Source organism: Ceratina calcarata, unplaced genomic scaffold (genome assembly GCF_001652005.2).
Source record: "Ceratina calcarata isolate Rehan_Ccalc_2016 unplaced genomic scaffold, ASM165200v1 scaffold3514, whole genome shotgun sequence".
In the NCBI taxonomy this organism is placed as follows: Eukaryota; Metazoa; Arthropoda; class Insecta; order Hymenoptera; family Apidae; genus Ceratina; species Ceratina calcarata.
The window spans coordinates 1-2,418 of NW_017158087.1; the positions used below are offsets into that span (position 1 = coordinate 1).

Sequence of the window (2,418 nt, forward strand, 5' to 3'; positions counted from 1 at the left end):
AGCTCCGGGCGTACTAATTGAAGAAATATACAATGAGTACAAGGATTGCAGCATGGTTGGATTTTACAAAGGATTAGTGCCATCATTAGTTATCCGCGAACCGAACTTGGTGAAGTCCGTGTTACTAACTAATTTGTCGAGTTTTCCTATAAACGGTTTCCGGGTTCAAAAAGACGTGGATCCCCTGTTCGCATATCATCCATTTTTCACCCATGGGGAAAAATGGTTAAATGGAAGGAAACGATTGACCTATGCGTTTACCAGTGGCAAGTTGAAAATTCTTTTCGTGGCAGTTAACGGAGTGTGCAAGAAATTCCAAGATTACTTAGACAGGCGGGTGAACTCCAACGATAAGTACGAAGTTGAACTGAAGTATCTGTTCTCAAAATTTACTGGCGAAATTGCGGCAAACGCTAGTATGGGCATCGACGGGCGCTGTTTCGGGGACGTGGATGATCCGTTGGCGTTCGATCAGATCGGCAAGAATTTCTTCGAACCGAATTTCTTCAGTAGATTTCTACTTAACATTGTAACTCTATTTCCCAGTGTGAATCGTTTCACAAAGATCAAGTTCACGAAGAAGGAACTGGAACAAATGTTCACAACGCTGGTTAAGGAAAATTTGGAGCACAGGCGAAAGGAATCAACGCCCAGGTACGACTTTCTCGAAATAATGGTGCAGCTGGAGAAAGAGGAAGGAAAGCAACTGCCTTTGGACGTTCTCACTGCTGGTGTATTCACGTTTTACATCGACGGATTCCAAACATCAAGCATTACTCTCAGTTTCATTGGATTTCAACTGGCTATGCATCAGGATGTTCAAGAAAGACTACGAGAAGAAGTGAAGACTGTCCTGGAAAAACACGGAGGTGTGTTAACGTACGAAGCGGTGAAAGACATGACTTATATGGACCAAGTAATTTGTGAATCGCAAAGATATTACTCGACACTGAGTATGATGATAAAAATATGTACAGAAGAGTGCGAGTTGGAAGGATCGGACGGGCTTAAATGTCGCGTGAAACCTGGCACCGAAATTATCATACCCATTTATGGACTGCAGAAGGACCCGAGGTATTGGTCCGATCCGGAGACCTTTGATCCAGATCGATTCAGCGAGGAGAGGAAGCACGAGATTGACAAAATGACGTTCATGCCATTCGGCGAGGGACCAAGGATGTGCGTGGGAATGAGATTGGCACTGCTGCAAATTAAGTGTTGTTTGGCTATCTTGCTCAAAGGCTATAAATTGGAATTGTCGGCTAAAACGAAGCTGCCTTTGAAACTGTTGCACTTCGTTTTTCTCACAGAAGCAGAAGGTGGACTTTGGGTGCATCTGTCAAAACTTTGAAAACAGTCNGTGTTTGTAGTGTCAGTGTCATCTGTTTCATCTTGTACAATTATATTTCCTATCTCCGCAGGAATTGCTTTCCTCTTATACATGTTATTATTAAATAATTTTAACATGTCCGTTGTTACAATATAATCCATACATGTTTTTTTGTTACTTTTTAAATATAATTTGGTTCTTGTTATTGCCGCGATAGTTTCTGGGTTCAAACGATTTCTATCTAAACTTTGTACGTGAAAACAAATTGGACGTGAAAGTGTTTACGCCTGGAATCCAAACTCAAATGATTCAGCGCCGCGTTCGTCTACGTCACACTTGGCTTGGCGCTACTATCAACGTTGCCAACTTGACGAAATGTATAGCCAAAATAAGCCTACAAATCTTGAAAATCACTGCATACCCCCACCAACTATTGGTCCCCACCATGGTCGCGTCGTCCCCACTTTCCGGCATGTACGGAAGCAAACGAGATCCCTGGGTCCCACATCCCTCTGAGCACTCCAGGGGTTTAAAACCCCCTGACACATCTACTCATATCGATTCTGATGTAAATTTCTCGCCGGAAATTACGCGTACAACGCAACGGCTCTTTTCCTGTTTCAGAGGACAGTTCCCAAAAACTTCGATTATGCGCGTGTAAATTCGTATAGGCATTGCATAACCGCGGTTGGCATTATTTTCTTGTTACATGGCCCACTTCAACCGTACGACGGTCCTGCAGGGCGACGAACTATGATCTTATAATTACCCAAAATCGATTGTTAGGATTTCTAGTTTGCACGTGGCGAACAATCGACGCAGTTACTGGAAGTCCTTCGATGGTTTCAATTTACGACCACTTTGTTTTTAAGAAATAGTAATTTTATGTAGCATTAAAATTTTCGTAATTGTTGTCGTGCTAATAGGAACGTTTTATCTAACTAAACTATGTGTGTAAATAGTTATTACTGATAGTGTAATATCATGCTGCGACAATGCCATGCAATTGGCGTTCACAAATTTCGAATAAAACAAAATAATATTATTTGGTGTACAAATAAGTCTCTGCCGTTTGAAATCAAGTAGCG

The 2,418-nt window shown here is 41.9% G+C and overlaps 1 protein-coding gene across 1 annotated transcript; it reads left to right on the top strand.

Annotated features, from left to right (window-relative positions):
- The first annotated feature begins 6 nt into the window (after nucleotides 1-6).
- LOC108625446 (putative cytochrome P450 6a21) lies at nucleotides 7-1,353 on the top strand. Its single transcript, XM_018025496.2, has one exon. It carries the CDS (start codon nucleotides 53-55, stop codon nucleotides 1,349-1,351), a length of 1,299 nt encoding a protein of 432 aa, XP_017880985.2. The 5' UTR covers nucleotides 7-52; the 3' UTR covers nucleotides 1,352-1,353.
- Nucleotides 1,354-2,418: the final 1,065 nt, after the last annotated feature.

Bases quoted from the DNA above. Each gene is read 5' to 3' on its own strand.
- LOC108625446 (XM_018025496.2), top strand. From the start codon at position 53: ATGGTTGGATTTTACAAAGGATTAGTGCCATCATTAGTTATCCGCGAA.